The 21,430-nt window shown below is 55.2% G+C and overlaps 1 protein-coding gene across 16 annotated transcripts in view; it reads right to left on the bottom strand.

Annotated features, from left to right (window-relative positions):
* Positions 1-2,264: 2,264 nt before the first annotated feature.
* Positions 2,265-21,430, bottom strand: part of AGAP1 (ArfGAP with GTPase domain, ankyrin repeat and PH domain 1) — a 558,467-nt gene continuing 539,301 nt past the window's right edge. For 14 of the 16 annotated variants that reach the window (XM_021075539.2, XM_021075540.2, XM_084998790.1 and 11 more), the window contains 2 exons: positions 13,006-13,261; positions 2,265-9,762 (listed from right to left, as the gene is read on the bottom strand). In XM_021075539.2, the coding sequence (XP_020931198.1) occupies positions 9,559-9,762; positions 13,006-13,261 (460 nt within the window). In that variant the 3' untranslated portion in view covers positions 2,265-9,558. Of the gene's footprint in view, positions 10,135-12,390; positions 13,262-21,430 lie in introns of all 16 variants that reach the window. The other 2 variants (XM_084998783.1, XR_014829145.1) reach the window with 2 other exon arrangements.

The following is a 21,430-nucleotide window of genomic DNA, read 5'->3' as shown; positions in this document are numbered from 1 at the left end:
GGTCCCAGAGTTTCCCAATTTTTAATTAATTCGGTTCAGTAGTTTATCAATCAGTTAAAGAATCATTTCTCCAATTTCAGTATGAGCGAAAAATATATTAAAACACCCAGCCACGTTCTTCAAAGTCAGTGGCAAACAGTGAGCCTTAAAATGCACCTCAAAAGCATTTTTTTTAAAAAAATGCATAGGTATGGAGAAAAGGTGAACAGTCAAGTATAAAGAAGGAACTAGAAACCACCCAGAAGTCTTCACAGAGAGATGCCATGGCTAACGTTCTGGATATTTTCTTTTTTTTCTGGACATAAAAATATCTTTCTTTAATAGAGCTCAGTTTTATATCCCCTCCCTATCCTAATGTTTAAACGTGCATTGTATCCTTTCCCCAGGTGATAAACACACTTCAGAAGGACTCGTCTTCCCTTTTGCTGATGGACCATAATTTAACGATCCTCCTACTGTTAGACTTTGTCCTCATATGTTATGATAAAAACCACAGCCACGAATATTTTACGCAAATGTTGAAGTGTTCACATTACTCCTTGGCCAGATTCCTAGACATTGAATTTATTCATGTAATTAACACATATTTATGGAGCTCCCGCTGTGAGGAAGGCTTGTCTTGGCCCTGGATCCCTGGGCCGGAGGGAAGATGTTCAGAGCCTTGGACACCATTCCACACGGCTGTGCAGAAATGCGTTTTTACTTTGTTTCTACCAATAGCGTGCGAGGCGCCGCCCCGCTGCAGCCTGGCTGGCACTGCATAAGATCACTTAAACTTGGCAGGGAAATTTAGGCATTCAGTCTCGCTTGTGTTATCTTACTGACCTGGTTGAACTTTCCTTGGCCTGGAAAGAGGAGGGAATTCAGTTCCTTCCCCCAGGGCTGGAGCAGCTGTGATCTTGCGGAGGGCAGATGGGGGAAGGTGGGGACAGACGGGAGCAGACCAGGATGCACCAAGGGCCCCTGGCCGGGCAGCCTGCCTCCACCTCCCACCCTGGCAGCTCTCGGGGAGTGTTCAGTGTGTGGACAGAAGCGGGTGTTTGGATGTGGGGAACCTAAGGGTGGAGGGGCAGAGACCGAGGGCCCCCCTTTTTCTTACCACCAGACCACTCCCCACCCCCACCTCCAAGCCCTCCTGGCAGCCTGGAGTGACCCTGCCTGGTCTGGCCTGCGGGGTGAGAGTGGTCAGGAGTGAGGCTTTAAGGATGCCCAGTAGATGGGACCCGCCTGGCCGCCCGTCCCCTTCTCCCCACCTGGATGCAGATGCTGAGGTAGAGCAGCTCTCTGTTTGGGCCAGGAGGCGACGAGCATCCCCGAATGAGGTTGACCAGATGGCCGGGAGGAGGCTGGGCCCGGACGGCTTTCTGGAACTGTCCATGCAGCCCTGGTTTGCCTGCCCCCAGGTGCTGTCCCTTAACTGATTTAAGCCAGTGTTTCCTAAATCTGTTCCCAAATAGATAACCCGTATGCCTGGGAATGGAACTGATGTCTCCCAAGAGCACTTTTCTTTGTCCTTTTTTGGCTTACTTCCTAGGAAGACAAGTGACTTTTGTCCTGGTTTGCATTTGGCCTGCTGGGGATCCTGGGACCTCATGGCTCCCAAGGATGGCATCATCTTCTATGCCACCTAGTCCACTGTGGCACTGTAGGCTCCTGATGCCACGGGGAAATTGCAAGAGAAACCAATACCCGCGGGTCCCGCAACCATGTGGCTCAATCTTTCTGACATGGACCATTGGAGGAAGGCCTGTCTGCAGAGGGAGCAGCATCCGGAAGGCACTGACCTTGCTAATGGTGGAAACTCCTGGGTGGTGGCATTTGGGGTGAGGTTTGCCTTCTTATTCTCCTCTGCTTTGGGCAGGTGAACATAGAATGTATTGTGCAGGAGAAAATTTTAATATTAGCACGAACATCTCGGACTGGGTTTATTTTCTAGCCACTGCGGAGTTTTTCTCACCCATCTGGGGCAGTGGGGGCTAGTGCAAAGATACCTTAGAAGCATCTGGAAGGTCCAGCCCCAGCCAACCCCTGGCTGGGGGAAAAATGTTCCCTTGAGGTTTCTTATTAATGAAAAGGTCCAAAGAGCGGCTCCTTGTGGCTTTTCCCTCTTGCCACGACCGCAGCACCTTGGGTGAGTTAATTCGCGCACCGGCTACCCGGGGCCCAGCAGGATCCCTTCCCCAAGCACTCGCCTGGGAATAAAAACCCAATTCATCGTGACAAAGGACCCCTCCCCCCCCAAAGAAACCTCCATGGAAGCGGTGTAGACATATTTTCATTTCTTTATTAGAAAGAGGCCTCTACACTATAGCCACTTCTTTTCATTACTTTACACATTTTTCTTTTTCTTTTTTTTCCCCCCTTAGAATACTGTACAGCTGACACAAAAAAAATCCCAAGGCAGGAAAATACAAACTGGCATATTTAATCAAAACAAGATCATATGAAATAACAAGCAAAGTGAAATGTCTGTCAATGGTTTTAATTACAGTACAAACAATATAAATAAAGCATCATTGAGTCATTGTGAAACATAAACTTGCTGAATGAGGTAATATAAAAACAACCCAAAAAACCCAAAAACCCAAAAAACCAAACAACCCAAAAAAACCAAGCCCATCTCTGGATAAACCCCAGGCTACTCTTCCATCTTCTATACATGGCTATTTACAGAAATAGAGAAATGTGCTCAGAAGTGTCCCCAGGCTCAGCCTTCCCTGGTCCCTCCTAAAAATGCCTCTCACGCCTCACCTTTGACCTGCTCAGGCTCGCCTTTCAGAAACATGCCCGGTGGCAAGATAAGAACCTGGTCCCAAGTCAGAGACAGGAGAGCGGGGTCTGTCTGTGCCTGTGGCTGGCGTGGCCCACGTCCCGCCTGCGACTCCCGGGACTCAGCAGGGCGCCTGTGATCAGGTGCACACGGCGTCCCCAGCACGCGGGGCTCAGGCAGGGGCAGGAGCGTCAAGAATTAGATGTAGTTTTGACCGAAAAACCCAGTGGGAGGAGGGAAACAGCACTGCGTTTAGGAGAAAGCCTTATTTCCAACACCAAGATGCACTAACTGCAATTCCTCGGGGTACCCACTGCCCAGCCACCACGGAATGGCCCCATCCGTGCTCACGTCCACCGGCGCAGCCCGAGACAGGTCCTGGTGAGAAAACTGCACGGACCCTGGGGCGGGACCAGGGGCTGCGAGGCGCACAGTGTGTTCACCTGAGCCCTAAGAGCGGAATCCCTGGCCTGGCCCCGGCCCCCCGGGGCCAGCCTCTGTCCCCCCGGCCTCTAAAGAACCCAGGTGGGATGTATCTTTTCCCCGAGGCCACTCAGCGGACTGTCAGGTGCCGAGCTGAGCACAGTGGCTCCTGCTGGGCTGCCTGCCAGGGTCTCTGCAGAAAGCTGTCACTCAGGGTTCCTAGGTACCGGCGTCATACCGGGGGCGGGAAGACAAGGGGGGTCCCCTTTAATTGCCATAAGCCACTGCTGAGTGTGAGCACTCAGGAACTGGGCAGAGTGTCCTTTTTACAAGAATATTTGAACCAGCTCAGACATCCGGGGCCGAGCCGGGAGACAGGGGCGCAACCTGCTTTGGGGGCGCCTGTTCCTGACAGGGGCGTCCTGAGGGGCATTGCTCCATTCGAGTTCCCTCGACCCTCTCACATCTCCTTGTGACTCCTTTCTTTCCCCTGCATCTCAGGACGGAGGGCAGGGAAGGCCCACCGACCCTGAAACCTGGGTCAGTCCTCAGTGCACTTGCATAGGCCAGCCTTTATCCTTTGCCCTGCTCACGACCCGCGGGGGGTCCTTCTCTGCAGAGGCCACGTCTAGGCCCGACACAAGACAAGCCCCCAGCCCCCCTCTCGCACTCAGGCAGGTGCCTTGCCTCACCCATGGCCAGCACCTGTTGGGTGCTGGGGGCCCCATGGCTGGAAGTCCATGCTTCTGTCCCTTTACCTGGGGTGGCTCATCTGCACACCTGCAGGCTTCAGAGCCACTGCGGGTCTCTGCTGGGCTCGCCTGTCCCCACCCTGCCTTCTTCCCCAGCACCAAAGGCCCTTTGGATGGGATGAGGGCCTCAGACAAGGGCGTTTTTATCAAAAAGGGGGTGAGAACCCCCAAACCAAATGCAGTCACAACTGATAGCAAAAACACCACCACCTCATAGGTGAAGTGCGGCAAGGAGAGGCTTTCAAGGTCACGGTCACTGCCGCCTTGCTTTGGGGAGGGTGCTTACCACACTGGAGAAACAGAAATACTTCTAAAACTTGGGCTTTTTTTTTTTTTAATTGCAGATTAAAACCAGACTTTACGGTGTTACAGAATCCCCTACTGATGAAAAGTCCTCTAATTTCAACCTGGACCCAAAGTGAAAAAGCCGAACTGGACAAAAGCACGAGTCTGTGTTTAAAAAGCAGCAGAACAGCCACAATTAGAGAGGAATTTAGTCATAGTTTTGGAAGCTCTATTTCAGGTCAGCACGTCCTCTCTAAGGGGGACACAGATCCATGACTTGGGGATAAGACTGTCTGAGGTGGCTGAACGTCCAGCGTGGGGATGCTGGTCCTGAGCGGCAATGTCCCCTCTCTCTGGGGTGTCACAGCATTTAGGGTTCCAGGGACGACGGCCTGGCAGTGATGAAATGAAAGCCGGGGCACTGTTCCATCTGCGCCTACTGACTGACTCATTCCCCTCTCTCCGCCCTCGACTGGAGGGGTCCGACGTCCTGACTGAAAGGCAGCTGATGGGGACACTTGACCAACCAAGGAGCCGTGGGAGGAGCGCACAGGGCGGACCCCACCCTCCCGGGAAGGGGGGCAGCCAGGCCCCCTGCCCACCGTGAGTGGCACCCTGGGCACCTGGCCTGGCCAGGCTGGAGCCCACACCAATGACCCCTGACTACGGGGCTTCCTGAGGAAGCCACAGGGGCCAAGCCCCACAAGCAACACGTCCACAAAGGAGAAAAGCCAAGAATGCAACGTCTCGATGCCGAGCGCCCTTAGCTTTTTGGTGAAGGATGAGGGTGAAAATCACGGCAAGACACGACTTCACAGAGGGTGAAACCCACGTTTGCGGAGGCAGCTGGAAATAAATTATATTTCCTGGGAAAGAAAGATGCCTATCCCCAGCACATTTCCATCCGAACTGCTTCCTGACGGCTTTTCAATTTGTTTGCTCGAAGGACATAAATACCATCCAGGGGAGTTCTAGAAAAGTCGAGATGACCTTGGGGGGCGCGAGACGGACGTCAACAGAGCAGAGGTGGGGGGAGGGGAAGCAGCCCCTCCAGAGCGAAGGCATCTGCCTGCCCATCCTCCGCGCCTCGTGAGCGGGCTCTGAGACCCGGCCGTCCTCAGAGAGGACTTGCGTGGCCGCAAGGCTTCAGAGCCTCCCTAGGCGGGAGTGGGGAGTGCCCCCTCTTGTTTCCAGAACATTCTTAATGCAGGGAGAAGGGTCGGTGGGGTGGGAGCCACGGGGACCGTGAGCACAGCCTGGCCCGGGGTCCGGCGGGGCGCCAAGGGGGAGGGTGTGCCCACCGAGTGCAGACATGGGAGGTGAAGGTCACCCTGACAGGGAGGACGGCTCCAGCGACGTGCACGTCCGCGGACCAACCCGCAAGCTCAGGGAGGAATGGGGGGCGGGGCGTGGAGGGGGCCTGAAGGCCCCCTCTGCCAGCGCAGGGTCCCCTGCAAGCAGATCTGGCGTCCCCCCCCCCTTCCCTGGAACATCAACTTGGACTAAGGATGGAGGTCGCGTCTCGGTACCTGGGCTCATCCCTCGGGGAGAAGGGCTCTCACGCCTGCCTGACACATGGGCTGAGAAGCGGCACCAGCGGCTCAGCCGAGACAGGGGAGGGGCTCAGCAGGAGGGGCCGGCTGACCACGTGCCGCCGGGACCCCCAGGACATGGCCTCCCGCCAGCTGGAGGGGGTTCCCGGTGCCGGGGCTCAGGTTCTACCCACGTTCTGTTCTTCATAAACGGGGCCCCCCTCCTGAGCATCCGGCCCCTCAGTGGGTGTCAGGCTGTCATTTATCACCCTGTGGTCCCGACATCACCACACCCTGCAAGGCCCCAGGTGTCCCAGCTGAGGAAGCGAGAAGTGGATGCTGCCCAGGTGGGAGCCCCTGGTGAGGCCAGGGGACCGCCACCCCGGGCCTGCCTTTCTCGTTGGACTCTTGTCCCTAACGAAGTCCTGCCGGTTCCTTTGCACACGTGGGGAACGACCCTGAAAGTGTGCAAAGGTCACAAAACTTGGGGGCGGGGACAGAAGGGAGCTGAGGTAAGAACATCAGGCTGGAGTCACTGGGGAAGAGCTGCTTTCTCCTGCGCTGCCAGCCCCATAGTCAGCCTGCACTGGCTGCCCGCACCTGCTCCCTGGGGTGAGTCCACATGGCGTGGACCGTGGCTCGATAAGGACCACGCTAGTTCTCCAGGTCCACCTGTGCAGGGTCGGAATCAGGCTCCTTTCTCTGCAGGGGTCTCCCGGCCATGGGAGCGATCCAGAGAGAAAGGGGTGCATGCAGACCACCTGTGCGAGCGCCCTCAGGAGGGGCCACCTGCTCACATGCCCTCCCCAGCAGGCAGGTTTCTCATCAAGGAAACATTTTCACTGAAAATCCCGAACAGAGGAGAAGAGGTTGAATAGAAGTGGTCACGTGGAGTCCGCAGGGGTCGTTTCCTATGTCACTGTCCCAGAGCCTACGTGGAAATAACGACAGCTCGACCCCCTTCCCAAACTGGCTACTTCTAACACTGGCCCTGGACCGTGGCTTCTCTGGTCTTGGTGTTAGTGAGGCTTGTAAGATGGGAATGAGAGAGCGGTCCAGCAGAGAAGTCACTGGAATACAACAGATGAGCCCCCGGTCGCCTTTCCTGGGTTTTACAGGGAAAAACCTTTGAGAGCCACGACAGCCTCTCCTCTGTTGCCAAAACTCGGGCTCGAGAAAGCAGGCTGCCTCCCAGAGCAGATCACATGGCTAAAGATAGCAGGCGAGGGGGGTCCTTTTCCAAGGAGGAATCAGTGAAGTCCTGGCGCTGGAAGGGAGGCAGGGAAGGAGAAGGTCTAGCATTCGGGCCTTGAGAGGCTAAGTGAAAAAGGAAGTCATTTGGGAAAATATTATATTATAAACACATATCATAATATGTACACACCCATATACATCCCAAAGAGAAGCCTCACAAGGAATTCCGTCTCTTTTCAAAAGAAAGGCTTCACTCTGATAAAGCATTCCTATAGTGGGCATCAGCTACAATGAAATAATTTAAGAATTTCGTTATACTCTATCTGCCTTCACTACCTATCTATGCAAATGGGGACACCGACGTGTGTGGCTGGATGAGAGCAGCGATGCGTTCTTCAAAAATAGGAAGGACTTTTTTTTTTTTTCCTATTCACATTGAAAATAACCACACAGTGCTGAAACACAGAATTAAAAACCGGGCGGAGGGATTACGGACCTGCGGTTGAGGCTCCCAGGCTTGTGGCTCCCGCGCCCTGTTGCCCCGGGAACTGCCGCGTTCCACTGAGCTGCGTTAAGGTTAGAAATGCCCATGAAACACTGACCCACAGAGAAAGTGTGTAAAGCTTTATTTTTTTCCCCCCATCTATTTTAATTTAAAATTTCTTTAAAAAGCGAAAGAAGAGGAAAAATTCTTACAAAATAGAAGGTTTAATATATGAGAGCCAGGAACTTTCCCGGAGGCAGCAGGGTGAAGGGGGCCCTACGTTTCTGTGCTGTCCTTCATGGTGACACCCCTGCCACCGCCGCCACCCCCGTCATGCTGCCCAAGGGCTCAAGGCACAGTTGCCCCTGTTCTTTTTAACCTCAGGTGTCACAATCTGGTTTCCTATGTTTGGCCATGACGCTGAAGGTGGCCAAAGTCTGAAGCAGCCAGAAACCGGGGTGACGGCAAATCGGGCGACCTCCCGAAACAGAAGGGCCTGGCCCCGGGGGCGGGGGTGTGGTGGTGGGGAGTCTGATTAGGGAGTCTCACAAGCCGGTCTCTGCCCCCAGCTCGGCAGCGGCGGTCAAGATGGACCTTCGCGAAGCGCTTGGGTCTGGAATTTGCAAAGTCAACCCCTGCCTTGTCACGGCCCCTTCCTCAGTGTTGGCCAAAGTCGTGTCAGTTCTAAATCGTGCTTTTTTTTCAATAATGAGGCATCACATGCCCCCTTCCCTCTCGAATATGCTTCGGAGTCTTTTTAATTTTTCATGATTTTAATAAGCAAATTGTACCACCACGGTATCCTGATATGCTCCTTCTTAAAAGCTGTACATCACATTAATGGAAGTGTTTACTGCGGGCGCTATTTCGCATGTACAATGATCTGTAACCCTCTTATCTCAACCAGTTGCATATTATTAGTTCACATCTAGTTCAATTTATAAATTAACAGAGGTGCCATTTGTCTGTACAAAAATCAATGCATATTTATGAACTTCTTTTATTCAAATAGATTTTCACACATCTCATCTAAAGACATAATACAGGAGCCTGTGTGACTGGGGTGACGTGGCCCGGGAGTGACGGAGGCCCATGACACACGCCGTGGGGGGTTTTTTTTTGGGGGGGGGAGAAAGAGCTTTTTACGCATGGACTTTGAGTGCTCAGTGTGCTCGCAATGTGGTCGTTAGCGGAATTCGTGCTTTCCTTGTGAGATTCCAAGTCACTCTTATTTATTTTTTCCATTCTGTTTTTGCACCAAGGAGGCTGCAGTCAAATAATACTCAGCAACTGATTTCCTCTCTTTGGACTGAAAAATTAAACAGATACTAAATTATGACAGTGAATTTAGTAAGGAGAGCTCCAAGGGCCCGAAAGAACATGTCTGGGATAATACGATGCTTCTAAGAGTATTGCAATCACATCGTGGCAATCATCAGAGCGTGCTGGGTAACTACCTCCTCAGCTAATACGCTTTCTTCTCGGTGATGACTAATCATGTTCTATTAAACGGCGGTGATGCTGGAAGAACTCGACTACACGAGAGTAATGAAGCCAGTACTCTCCCTGGACAAATTAGCTACAACTGATTTGACACATACCATCATAGGGGCTTCAAACCTGACAAACTCTGCTTGCTTCTGATTTATGCCGTCAAGCTCCTTGGAGAAGAGATGGAATCCCAGTGTTCCGTTCGGTAGAGGTGCAATGTACTGATGTGCTTAACTGCCAGTTAAGGGGAGTTGCCCCTTCTCCCGGCTGCTCGCCTCCCCTCCCCTCCCCCCCTCGTCCCCGAGTCCCTTGTGCCCTGCTCCGTCTCCCGGTCACCGGAGGGACCGGGGTCCGGCGCCGTGTGCTGCAATCAACGAACCCAGGCCCGCCGGCCGCTCCTGTCTGTCCGGCAGGGGAGTTTATGCAAAGGAATCCATGCTGCTGCCTCGGGGCCTCCGCCTCCGCCTCCGCGCCCCCCAGGAGCGTCCGGGGTTTGTGATGTCGCTGGGGGTGGGGGGTGGGGGTGGGGGGGTGGCGGGGGTCCGCCGGGAGGAGCCAGGGGACGCGTCGGGACTCACGTGCGGTGACTCCCGAGGCCGCGGGGGGCGGGGGGGAGGCCGCGGGTCCTCAGATGATGGTGGGGACCCTCCCGCCGCTGTTGCCCCGGTTGTTGTTCTTCCTGGACAGGTTGGGGGTGGCCATGAGCACGAAGCGTTCGTCGGGGCAGCCGTACTGCAGCAGGACGTCGATGCACTCCTGGCTGGAGGCCTGCCGCGCGTAGGCCAGCGCCGTGTTCCCGTGCGCGTCGCGGGCCATCACGTCCACCCCGTACTGCGGAGAGACACGGCCACGTGAGGGTCACCGGGCGCACGAGGGCCGGGCTAGCCGGGAGCCCGCTGGGGAGACCAGGGGCCAGGGGCGGCCGCACGGCCTGGCCCCGGGGGTGTCCTTTACGGGAAGAATGTGCGCTTCTTGCGCCGAAAAGCCCCTCCCCTGTGCAACAGACACGCACCCGGGAGAACTCCGGTTGTGCTATTTCTATTTTGTTTTTTAAATTTTTGGACTCTCTTCCTCTAAGTCCCTCCCCCTAACCCCCGTCGACCTGTGACCTCCTTTTCTACACGTTTGGTGCTTGTTTTATTTTGATCGATTGCTGTTTTGGTCTTTTTAGGGCCTCACCCGCGGCACATGGAGGTTCCCAGGCTAGGGGTCTGATCCGAGCTGCAGCTGCCCGCCTACAGCACAGCTCACGGGCAACGCCGGACCCGCGACCAGGGAGCGAGGCCAGGGATTGAACCTGCGTCCTTATGGATAGAATGGTTTCCCCTGAGCCACAGCGGGAACTCCCTGCTCGTTCTTAAAGTATAATTGATCTAGGACACTACGTTAATTCCTGGTACACGGCACAGTGATTTGATATTTCTACACATTTCAAAATGATCGCCATGATAAATCTAGCTGTCCCTTGTCACCATACTGCTAGTCCATGGTGACCTGCCAGCTGTAAACACAAAAAAACGGATCTCGGAGGCGGTTCATTTGCACTGGGTGAAACACCAAGGTAACACACAAAAGCACAAGAAGAAACAATCAGCTACACGCTGGCTCTTCAGAGATAATCTGGGCTCACGTTTCAGTGTGTTTCCGTCTAGCGGTTTTTCTTTGGACTTAAATGCAGATATGAAGAACAGAGATAAGAGCGGCACAAGCAATTTGTATCTTTTTTTTTTTTTTTAACCGAACATGGTGCACTGATCATTTTCTCATTATCATTAAAATTTACGCAAAAGCACAACGCAGAAGAACCAGGGTATTCCTCCGGACCAACAGCACTCAGTGCTCTGTCTGTGGGCGCCACATGCTGACCTGTCTATCCTCATGTGGACTCTTTCAGCATCTCTGGCTCTTAAAGTGATGACCGGAGGGGGAACTTCTAGGTTCAATCACACAAACGTTTTCTTTTTTATCTCTTATTTTTAAAAATTTATTTATTTACCTTTGGCCATACCTGTGGCAGGTGGAAATTCCTGGGCCAGGGATCGAACCAGCACCACGGCAGGGACCTGAGCCACAGCCATGACAACACCAGATCCTTCACCCACTGAGCCACCAGGGAACTCCTCCACAAGCATTTTAAAGTTTCTTGCTCTTGGAAAAGGGTGGATTGGGAGTTCCCTGGTGGCGCAGCAGGTTACGAATCCAGCGTTGTCACGGCTGTGGCTCTGGTCATTGCGGTGACTCGGGTTTGATCCCTGGCCCGGGAACTTCTGCGTACCATGGGCACGACCTGAAAAAGAAGGAAGAAAGGAAGAAAAAGGGTGGCTCGATGTCCACTTCCACTGTAACTTACGGAGTTCTTATCTCTCGTCTTCAAGAAGCACAGCATTAAAGGAATGCTTGGCCAGTGTGAGAGGAGAAGATGACATGTGACTTGTCAGTGGAACTGTGCTCCCTAAATTCATCTGCTGAAGCCCTAACGCCCAGTCCTTTAGGACGTGCCTGGATTACAGAGGTAATGAGCTTAATTGCGGCCACATGAGAGGGGCGCTCATCCAACGTCACCGAGGTCCTTTTAAGAAGATGAGACCCCAGACTCTGTGCGTGTGCTCAGAGAGGACCGGCCCCGCGAGGACGCAGCCAGAGCTCAGCTGTCTGCAAGCGGAGGGGAGAGGCCATGGGAAAAAGACCCTGTCCTCACCTTGATGTTGGAAGTGGCTTCCAGGACTGGGAGAAAATAAATTTCTGTTGTTGAAGCCCCCGCCCCGTCTGTGGCATTTGGTCAGGGCAGCCCCAGCAGACGCCTGTGCAACTGCTAACAAGATGCTGACCACGAGTGATTCGGGTACCTGTGCATCCATTTCTCATCCCACCCAACCCAAGAGTCAGGTCAAAGTACGTGGAAACTGGCATTGTGCTCAGCTGTGTGGACAGACCCGTCCCCTGCCCTGGGGGTGGGGACAGAAGAGCTCCCAGTGGGTGACCCCCCCTCTGGACGGTGTCCCACCACTGGTGAGCACGCACCTCCCTCCCCATCCAGTGACCCAGGGACCCACTCGTTCTGCCACCTTTGGAATAGGGACCTGCTGTGGCAGAGGACCCCACAGGCATGCAGGCACTGCCAGGCAGGGTGTGCGGGCCTCTCAGAAGCAGCTCCTGGCCAGTACAATCTCTCTCTTCCTTCCTTCTCCCCCTTCAGGCTGCATGGCAAATGCTCCAGTAGGAATTTTAAAAGGTGGAGTTCCCATCGTGGTGCAGCGGAAACAAATCCGACTAGGAACCATGAGGTTGTGGGTTCGATCCCTGGCCTCGATCAGTGGGTTAAGGATCCGGCGTTGCCATGAGCTGTCGTGTAGGTTGAAGACATGGCTTGGATCTGGCGTTGCTGTGGCTGTGGCATAGGCTGGCAGCAACAGCTCTGATTCGACCCCTAGCCTGGGAACCTCCATATGCTGCAGGTGCGGCCCTAAAAAGACAAAAGACGAAAAAAAAAAAAAAAAAAAAAGAAATTTAAAAAGGTAACTTTCCCCAAGTGGAATTAACCAGGATAGTCCAGGAGAAACCCTTGGACAACCCTCCTACCACATCAAACCTCAAAGTGTGGGGTCCAGCATTTTTGTGCTGTGTGACAGCAAAGCCCCGAGGTTTGGGAATGGGAAAGGGAAACGATACAAAATCATTCAGTTCATATCCTCTCCCCGCCCCCCAAAGGTGATGGGAGTATTTCGTAAAAGGAACAAGAGGGACACCACCAACCACGCTTTGGCTGAAGGGATCATCACAAAAATGAACGTGGCAGAAACACTAGCAAATGCCGTGCAAAGCCGGCCACTGTGCCCGCAGAAGCAGCGCGTGTGCCACCAACGTCATTCCTCCCTTTTCTCGGTGCTTTGCACCTGCTCTCACACAGGGGAGCCAAAGGCAGGGGCCCCCACACCTACATCACCGATTCCCTCTTCCTAGGGCTTCCCACTTCCAGGTGGGCAACAATAACCTCTCCTCCCCAGAAAGATGCCCGGGGAGCAGCGCCAAGTGCCCGCCGTGACTCCCGCCCCACCGGGCGCGCGGGCGACCTACCCAGATGAGGAGCTGGGCCAGGACCACGTTGCCCTTCCGGCAGGCCAGGTGCAGCGCCGTGCGGCCGTCCCCTTCCCCGCACGTCTCGTTCACCTCGTCCCGGGAGCCGTGCGCCAGCAGCAAGATGACTGTCCGCAGGTCCTCGTCGGCGGTGGCCCGCAGCAGGTGCTGGCCCAGGGACAGCTCCGTGCAGGGCAGCGGGGCCAGGAAGAGCTTCTGCTCGTACTTGGCCCGGATCCACCGCTCCTTCTCTTCCCTGCAAGAGCCACCAGACAGGCCAGGTCACTGTAGGGCAGCAGAACCGAGGCTGCACCCCCTGCCCTGCTACCGCCCTGTGTGGTGTGCGGTCGGAGGCGACCAGGGGACGTGGGACAGCCGGAGACAAGTGTGTGCACGGCAGCAGAAAGCCCCCCGGGAAGGGCTTTCCTGCGGTTTTCAAACCTGGTAAGTGGGTTCCACCGGAGCACCACCTGGGAACCTGCTCGAGATGCGGATTCTCAGGCCCCGTCCCAGTGGGCCTCCCCACCCCGAGTCAGAACCCCTGGCGGGGGGTGTCCTGATGCCCTAACATGTGAGAACCATGGATCGGCTTTTCAGCTCTCACATGAGCTCTTTTGTTTTTCATGAAAGTTCCTGAGCCAGGGGCTGAATCCATGCCACAGCAGTGACAACACCAGATCCTTAACCTGTTGAGCCACCTGGGAACTCCTTCTTTGGCTTTTAGTGCAGCAGTGGCCCCGGAAGGCCCGGCCCACTGAGGATAGATGCCACAGGCCTGGCGGTCCCTCCTGCTGTGAGCAGCTCCAGTTGAGAGAGTTGAGAGCCAGGATTCGAGGTCATTCGACGGGAGTCCAGGGGCAGGCTAGCCAGCGGGCTCCCCAACCTGGTGTGCCCTCGAGGCCTGAGCTCTCAACTCGTCCCCCGGGAGGGGTGTGCGTGAACTCCAGGGTCTATAAACATCCCCGTGGGAGGAAATGTCGCTGCCGACCACGTGGGAACCGGCAGGGACTCCAGCGTGGAGTTTGGAAAAGACAAACAAGCGAAGCCTGTGACGCTGCTGGATTCTGGGATCTCTCTGGATTCGCGGGGAAGCCTCGGTGTAAGGATGGCAGCTGGGGCCCCACCTCCAACAGCACAGCCCAGGACCCCCCTCTGGGGCCCAAAGAGGACAGGAGGCTGCCAAAGACATCTGGAAAGGGGGCTGGGGGATCGAGGAGCAGGCAGGTGGGAAGGAGAGCTGAAGAAAGGAAGCAAAACCCCCAGCAAGGTGTGTCTACCTGACTGGAAGGAAAGGACCCGGGCTTCTGTTCTCACTCTCCGGCTGCTAATGGTGGATCTCCAGAAGGGTGAGAATAGGGTTCCCGCTGTGGCTCAGTGGGTTAAGAACCCAACTAGTACCCATGAGGATGTGGGTTCGATCCCTGGTCTCGCTCAGTGGGTTAAGGATCTGGCGTTGCTGCAAGCCGAGGCGTAGGTAGCCGTTGTGGTTTGGCTCTGGCGTGTCTGTGGCTGCGGCTGCGGCTGTGGTGGAGGCTGGCAGCTGTGGCTCCAATTCCACCCCTAGACCGGGAAGTGCCATATGCCATGGGTGTGTGCCTAAAAAGACAAAAAAAGAAAGGAAGGGTGAGAACTACTGAAAACAACGCCTCCTGAAACAGCAAATCCTCAGGACGGCAGCGTGGCTGCGAAACATAAGAGACGGAGGTGAGATTTCACAGCAGCTCCTGACCTGGGAACAGAGTGAGGCCGGGGGCGGGGGGCTCCTCAGGCCGGACAGAAGCTTCTGGAGGAGGGTGATGAAAGAAGAAAGAGAAGCCCCGCAGATAAGTGGCTGGAGCAACCCCAAGAGACTCACACAGTCACCGATTCCCCGGGGCCTCCCCCAGAACTCGGCGTCCCCCTCCCCCGGGCACGATCGGGGCGCGTCGCTACGAGTCACCCAGGGCCTCGGCCACACGGAGCAAGGAAACGCCTTACCGGTGACACTCTTTCTCCCCAAGCACAGAAGAAGGGCTGAGTTTACACCTTTCACCCGTGTTTACACTGCTCCTAGGCCTCTAGTGTCGGGTTAGCCCTAATCTGCTTTTAAATACTTAGGCAAACAGATTCTTCCAGGAGTAAATCTGGATTAGTTTTGCTTCACTTCCTGGTCCATGCGAGTGACCCCAGCGTGACCCCCGACCCTTTCCAGTCGGAGATTTCCAGAACACGTGCCCACAGCTGAGAACACCCCCCACAAAGGCAGCTCAGAGGCCCGGCCTGCCACCTCCCCACTTGGGCCAAGCGCATACACGTGACTGACGTCTCGGAACCACCGGATGAGCGCAGACGGGCTGTGTTTTTCGTGGCATTTAAGAACTTTCTTTAAAATGTATTAAACATATGTTGCTGCACTTCAGACAGGGCCAAAGACAAAGGGCAAAATGTGAACTAAATGAAAAGGAGCAGCCGTGGGGGATCCGGCCAGATTTTCAAGTTCCAATCTGCTAATTCTCATTTTGTGGTAGGCATGAAAATCAGACCTCTTTTCTTCTGCTCCGGGTGGTTTTAACACTCATTGCCAAATCATCCAGGGAGAAACCAGAGCACGGAACAAGCAGCGACAGTCCTAACTGCAGTGACTCCATTTTCTTTCTAACAGGCGAACGGCCCAGCCAGAGAATGAGGTCAGGCCCACAGCTGCTGGCTCCTCTCCTGGGGTCGGTGTGTTCTCACAGGACCCACCATGAAAGCATGACACATGTCTGAAGGAGAAGGCAGAAGCGGTCCTTTGCATTTATTTTTATTTTTTTAGGGCCACGGCAGCGGCATATGGAGGTTCCCAGGCTTGGGGTTGAATCGGAGCTGCAGCTGAGGCCACAGCCACAGCCACAGCCACACCAGAGCTGAGCTGCATCTGTGACTTGCACTACAGCTCATGGCAACGCTGGATCCTTAACCCACGGAGAGAGGCCAGGGATCGAACCTGCATCCTCATGGACACAATGTTGGGTCCCTAACAAGCCGAGCCATAATGGGAATTCCCCGTTCTTCACTTTTTTTTTTTTTTTTTTTTTTTTTTTGCTTTTTAGGGCCGTACCCGCAGCAGATGGAGGTTCCCAGGCTAAGGGTTGAATAGGAGCTACAACTGCTGGCCTGCACCACAGCCACAGCAACACAGGATCCAAGTCATGTCTGCGACCTACACCAGAGCTCACGGCAACGCCGGATCCGCCGGATCCTTAACCCACTGAGCGAGGCCAGGGATCAAATCTGTAACCTCATGGTTCCCAGTCAGGTTTGTTTCCACTTCGCCACGATGGGAACGCCCCCTGTGCTTTGCTTTTAAAAATTTGGAGTGGGGAGGGAGTGGGATGGACGGGGGATTTGGGGTGAGTAGATGCAAACTATTCTGTTTAGAATGGATAAGCAATGAGGTCCTGCTGTAACAGCACAGGGAACTCCCTCCAGTCACTTGTGATGGAACATGATGGGAGCTAACAGGAGAAAAAGAACGGCTATGTATATGTATGACTGGGTCACTGTGCTGTGCAGCAGAAATGGACAGGACATTGTAAATCAACAAAGACTTTTTTTTTAAAGAAATGGTAATTATGTAATAAGATGGAGATGTTGGATAACCATGGTGGTAATACTTTTGCAATATATAAATATATCAACTCAGGAGTTCCCGTCGTGACGCAGTGGTTAACGAATCTGACTAGGAACCATGAGGTTGCAGGTTCGATCCCTGGCCTCGCTCAGTGGGTTAAGGATCCGGCGTGGCCGTGAGCTGTGGTGGAGGTCGCAGACGAGGCTCAGATCCCGAGTTGCTGTGGCTGTGGTGTAGGCCGGCGGCTACAGCTCCAATTAGACCTGCAGAACCTCCATATGCCATGGGTGCGGCCCTAAAAAGACAAAAAGAAAAAAACAACAACAAATTGGCACACTGTACCCCTTAAATTTATGCAATATTGTTGATTATATCTCAACAGAGCTGAGAAAAAAAGAGAGCAAAGTCAGTGCTGTTTGCAATACATCCTGAAGGCAGGTCCAGGTTTTGTGGGGCACAGACACACGTGATTTGGGGAGGCATCTTTAAGAGGAAGACTCAGGAGAGCAGTGAAATTAGGAACAGGGAGAAGCGCCCGGGCGTGGGCCCCCTTAGCTTGGAGCAGGGGGATAATGACCCATGGGCACTTCCTCCAGCAGCTCAAACACCGAACAGGCTGATACTGGGAACCGTCCCTGGGGAATATGGCACAGACTCAAACCCACTGAGAACCTCTAGAAAGCCTGCTTGGGGAAGGGGGGTCCGAGTCTCCCAGCCCCACGTCCGCAGGCCCCTCACCTCCACCAGGGATGCTCCCCAGATCTGATCAATGCATGGCTTCTACTACCCGACGGAACCACGGCTCTTCATCAAACTTCTTGTGCTATTTAGAAATAAGCTTTTGGAGTTCCTGCCGTGGGGCAGTGGGTTAAGAATCCGACTGCAAGAGTTCCCATTGTGGCACAGTGGTTAACGAATCCGACTAGGAACCATGAGGTTTCAGGTTCCATCCCTGGCCTTGCTCAGTGGGTTAAGGATCCTGCGCTGCCGTGAGCTGTGGTGTAGGTTGCAGACGTGGCTCGGATCCCGCGTTGCTGTGGCTCTGGCGTAGGCCAGTGGCTATGACTCCGATTCGACCCCTAGCGTGGGAACCTCCCTAGTAAAAGCAAAAAGACAAAAAAAAAAAAAAAAAAAAAAGACTGACTGCAGCGGCTCAGGTTGCTGTGCAGGTACAAATTCCATCCCTGGCCCAGCCCAGTGGGTTACAGGCTCTTGCGTTGATGCAGCTTTGGCATAGATCACCGCTGCAGCTCAGATTCAATCCCTGGCCTGGGTACTTCCATAGGCCAAGGGGGTGGCCATCAAAAAAAAAAAAAAAAAAGAAAAGGCTTCGGTGCAAGCTTCTGGGTCCTGCAGGACTGCGCTGTTTCAGTGTTTTCTCAAATGCCGGGAGCCAGAAAGCTGAGAGAGGCAGGTGACTGGGCTGTCAGGGGCTCCTTCTCAGCAGCTGAGATCCACCTAGGACGGACTCGGGAACGTGTGCGTATCATGGGGGCTGATTCTTCCCCCCACCCCCGTGCAGGCATCCGCACTTCCTATGTAGAGCCCCTGTCCCGTGGTCCCTGTCCAGGCTGACAAACTAGGGGCAAACTTGACTCTGTGTGCTTCCTACAGTGGCCACAGAGAGGGAAGAGAGAACTGATATTGCACTAAAAAGGCTGCAGTTTTTGGTATCAGAGAAACTGGGGTTCATGTACTCGCTTTCTTCTCTGTGGTGTAGACTTGTGTCACTTCTTAGGCCCTGTTTCCTCATCTGTACAACGAGCCCAGTGCCGCCGGCAGCAGCCACGGCGGTTCTGGGGTCTGAAGTCCTGTGTTTGGTGATGAGGTGCTGGCCACGGCGGTCCCGGGGCAAATCCCTGGCTGTGGGCATTGCGATGGCAGACAGGAGCCCCATGTCTAGTTGTCTGTGTTGCCATCACACACGGGAGCTCACTGTGGTGGCAGCGTGGGTGACAAAGACGTGCTGGTGGCACAGGGGTGGAGCCTGAAACGCCCCCTGGGTGCTCTAATTGAGTGTAGATCTGAGCTTCTCACATCAGTGCGCTCAGTGGGGCAAGGTGGGACCGCTAGCCAGGGGCCTGGACGAGCCCACGGGTGTCCTGTGGGCCTCCCACGACAGGGTGCAGGGGGGGCCTGAGGCACTGGGGCCAGGTGTGCCCAGCAAACGTACGTGGTCCCACAGCTGTCAGGGCCTCTGCGGCCCAGGCTAGCTGGCCTCTGCCCATGGCCTTCGGATGCTGAAGGCCTCCTGGGTGTTACGGGCTGAACTATGTCCGTCTCCCGATCCACGAGTTGAAGCCCTAACCCCCCCCGCCCCCCACGGGACTGTATCTGGAGACAGAGCATTCAGGAAGCAATAAAAGAGGTCATGGCACTGGTCCCCCTAAGAAGAGACAGCAGGGACCTCTCTCTCGCACCTGCACAGAGGAAAGGCCGTGTGAGGACACGGCCGGCAGCTGAGCCAGGAAGAGGCCTCGAGAGACGCCAACCCCGTGGACACGCTGACCCTGCACTTCAGCCTCCAGAACTGTGAGAAAATAAACTTCTCTTTACCCCCCAACACACCTCCCCATCTGCGGTACTTTGTGACAGGCAGCTGGCCTAATGCCACAGACAGCCACGCGGTCCAGCGTTTCCACCGGCCTTCTGTGCCAACAGAGCACCTCAGAGATGGCTACCCTGACAATGAGGCCTTTCCTTCGAGAATGTTCTGCCTAAAACCATGTGCCCCAAGAAGCGGTGATGCCCAAGCACAAATACCCTACTGGTGGCTCGGCCGTCTCACCCTTGCTTCGGGGACCCCGGCCTGTCCTGGCCAGCCTTCCGTTCTCCCCAGGGAGGCCGGTCAAGAGCAGTGTCGCCGGCGGCGGATCACCTCCCTCATCCCCGTCCTCCAGAGGCCCGCTGCTCACGGCCTCCGCTAGCTAATGAGCTAAGAAATGAATTATTGGCACGGCCGGCCGTCAGCAGAACGGGGGAGGCCCGGCTCCTCATCTGAGTCCTGCGCTGGCACACCTCTGAATAAATCAACCGCACGGGAGCAGGGCAGACGGAGCACGGGCGACGCGTCGGAAGAAAGACGTGGATCCCACTCCCCCGCCCCAGAGACAGCAAAGATGCAATCGGAGGCACAATAGTTAATATTTTCTTTTCTTTCTGGCCTAAAACGAAACCCCGCTCTAGGAGAGCCTCCACGCTCTCTGGGCCCGGCGTGAGAAGCCCAGGCCGGCACCGGGTCTGGGAAGCCGTGAGTCCAGAGTCTTACGGGGTCCCCCCGCCTCAGACGGCTTGATAAGCCTGCAGCCTGACAGATGAGGCTCTGCCACACTTGACTTGAGGGGTGCTGACACGGCCGAGGCTCCCCCAAAGGCGATCCCTGCTACACGTCCCACTGCAACCCGCAGATCGAACGCCTGCCCCACGGAATCAACTGCCAGCCCCAGGAAATACCGCCAGGCCCAGCCCAGGACCTGCGGTCCCCAGGCCACATGCCCTTACGGTGACAATACTGACGGTGACGATGCTGACGACAACAGCATCCAGGTGGGTTGATTCCCAATGACACACCTCAGGGGACCTGGGAACAACCCTCCCTGATTCTGAGTGAGCCACGCGTCAGGTGCAGAACACAATGTGTGGGTGACAGCAGGGCTGTGGCCCTACTGGGGGCCATCATGATAGAGAGGAAAGGCTTCAGGAAAAGAGTTGGGTCAGTTGTGTTTCCAGCTGCAGAAGACGGGACAAGGGTGGAGCCTGGAACCGACGGATACAGCCTTATCTTTCTTGAAACGGAGGAGCCGGACGTGCAGACCTGGCGGCTCCTGCACCACCCAGGCTGGACAGGGCTGTGATGGAAGCGGCACCAGCCGGGGGGTTGGAAGGAGCCTCCCAGACCACACTGGCCTTTACGACCAACCTGAGGACCTGCTGCGGCTCCTCTCTGGAGGAGGATGGACGCTGAGCTCCTCCGGCCGGGGGATGGGGGGAGAGGGAAGAGGGGCTTCCTGGCCCAGGTGTGGCTGTGTGAGCCAGCGCCCACTCTGGTCCCCTCGTGTCCACTGCGGTGCGAGCGCCTCCAGGGGCCTATTCATTCAGCCAAGTGATGCTCTCAGGACAAGGACGGCTACCGCAAAGGATGAGAGTCAAGATACAGGGCGCAGAAACCGAGCATCTCTGTTTGCAGAAGGAAACACGTGCGGTCAGGACAGCAGGGAAGCAGAGCTCTGGTCCAGGGTCTGTGGCGAGGACCCAGGAAGGGGCTGGCCACGTGTGACCGGGCTCTTGCTGGGGTCATAGGGGCCAGACCTGGGGTGAGGGTCTCAGCGCTCAGCTCTGGTGGGGATGGGGGACACTGGCGAGCCAGAAGAGGTCTGCGGGTGTCCAGGAGCCAAGAAGGCCACTGGAGCAAGACCAGCCATGTGGTAGCACTGTGACGACGGTGACAAAGACAGCAACCCACTGTGAAGGTTTCCCTGCCCTCCGTAACGGAGGGGTGTCCTGAGAAGGGGTGGGCGTCCCAGCGCGTCCACCTGTGTGAGACAGGGACCTGTGCCTTCCCATCCCCGAGAGCAGCAACGCTGTGGCCCCGCGGGCAGCCCTCACATCTGCTGTTTTGCAGGAAACCTGCAGCCTCTCTCAGCCTCTCTCGACTTATTTTCGATTCAGCATGAGCCAAGTGATGGGTTTTCCGCGACCAATAGGTAGATAGGTGTTTAAACACACATAAGGGCCACTGTTTACACAGCCGGACTCTGTTACACAGACTGGGAAACCCCCCAACAGTATCAGAACTCCTGCTTCTTGTTTATGATGTATTAGCTGTTGGGCCAA

Source organism: Sus scrofa, chromosome 15, assembly GCF_054392235.1.
Source record: "Sus scrofa isolate SSC_HxYL_T2T_F1_AM1 chromosome 15, Sscrofa_HxYL_maternal_Yorkshire_Landrace_v2.0, whole genome shotgun sequence".
Classification (NCBI taxonomy): domain Eukaryota; kingdom Metazoa; phylum Chordata; class Mammalia; order Artiodactyla; family Suidae; genus Sus; species Sus scrofa.
Note: the sequence above shows the minus strand (reverse complement) of the source record. Positions and strands in the feature narration are given on the sequence as shown.